This window comes from Microtus ochrogaster, chromosome 8 (genome assembly GCF_000317375.1).
Source record: "Microtus ochrogaster isolate Prairie Vole_2 chromosome 8, MicOch1.0, whole genome shotgun sequence".
In the NCBI taxonomy this organism is placed as follows: Eukaryota; Metazoa; Chordata; class Mammalia; order Rodentia; family Cricetidae; genus Microtus; species Microtus ochrogaster.
The window spans coordinates 36182627-36183981 of NC_022015.1; the positions used below are offsets into that span (position 1 = coordinate 36182627).

The 1355-nt window shown below is 47.1% G+C and overlaps 1 protein-coding gene across 1 annotated transcript in view; it reads right to left on the reverse strand.

Moving 5' to 3' along the window:
• Positions 1 to 244: 244 nt before the first annotated feature.
• Positions 245 to 1355, reverse strand: part of LOC101999424 (tumor necrosis factor receptor superfamily member 26-like) — a 32394-nt gene continuing 31283 nt past the window's right edge. The window contains exon 6 of the mRNA XM_005351969.1: positions 245 to 351. Coding sequence (XP_005352026.1) covers positions 245 to 351 — 107 coding nt within the window. The remainder of the gene's footprint in view (positions 352 to 1355) is intronic.

Consider the following 1355-nt stretch of genomic DNA (forward strand, 5'->3'; position numbering starts at 1 on the left):
GGGGCTAGGGAATACTGAGTACTACAGCTCGGTGGAAGAGTTATTTTTTTTTTTTTTTTGGTTTTTCGAGACAGGGTTTCTCTGTGGTTTTGGAGCCTGTCCTGGAACTAGCTCTTGTAGACCAGGCTGGTCTCGAACTCACAGAGATCCGCCTGCCTCTGCCTCCCGAGTGCTGGGATTAAAAGCGTGCGCCACCAGGTGGAAGAGTATTCTGCCAGTCAGGATCCAGGGAATTGTATAGGTCTCAGTAAACATAGTCCTGCTTCCCCAATGTAACAGTTCCGCTGCGGCAGGAGAGGGCTTTCCCAGTGAAGTTCTTACGGTTGTGCTCAGGTGCCCGCAATGTAACAACTGAAAAGTTGAAGGCATTTACAAAACTTGATTATGAGAGGACTTGGGAAACCAAGAGGTCTCATGACTAAGAATTGCTCGGACATTTGGTTCCTTCGAGGAAATTTGGTTCCTCCAGATAAGAGGTTTTGGTATTCAGAAATTGGCATGCTAAGGTATAACAATAAAAAAAGCCTTTTGCGTTTGCCCCACAGCAGGCGGTTAGCTCACCAGAAGCTGGTTCCCCTGCTGCTCTGCTAAGCCAAAGTCTCTCCTGGTGTGACCCTAATTTTTCCATAGTCCGCATAAAACAGAACACGCACAAACCACAACTGAGGAAAAAAAAATGCCTCCGTAAGATCAGCCTGTAGGCAAGCCTAAGGGCATTTCTTTTTGAGACAGTCTCTATGTAGCCTTGGTTGCCCTGGAGCTCACGTGCAAACCAGAATGGCCAGGAATTCACGGAGCCTGCCTCTGCTTTCTACATCCCCATGTAGAAATTAATGGTGTGTGCCACTATGTCTAGCTGTGTTTTGTTGAAAAATGACTGACATGGGAAGGCCCAGCCCACTGTGGCCGGTGTCACCCTAGGCAGGTGATTCTGGGATATGTAAGAAAGCCAGCTGAACCAGCCATGAGAAGCAAGTCAGTAAGCAGCCTTCCTCCATGGCCTCTGCTTCAGTTCCTGCCTCCAGTTTCCTGTTTGAGCTCCTGACCTGATTTTATTTCATGGTGGATTACAAGGTATAAGATGAAACAAACTCTTTCCTACGCAAGCTGCTTTTGGTCTTGATGTTCAACACAGCAATGGAAACCTAACTAAAGTACATCCATACGTGTCAATAAAAATATGTTTCATTTAAAGAATTAACCATCACGCCTGTGGTGCACAGCCTTTAATCCCAGCACTTGGGAGGCAGAGGCAGGCGGATCCCTGTGAGTTCAAGACCAGCCTGGTTTACAGAGCTAGTTCCAGGACAGGCTCCAAAGCCACAGAGAAACCCTGTCTCGAAAAACCAAAAAAA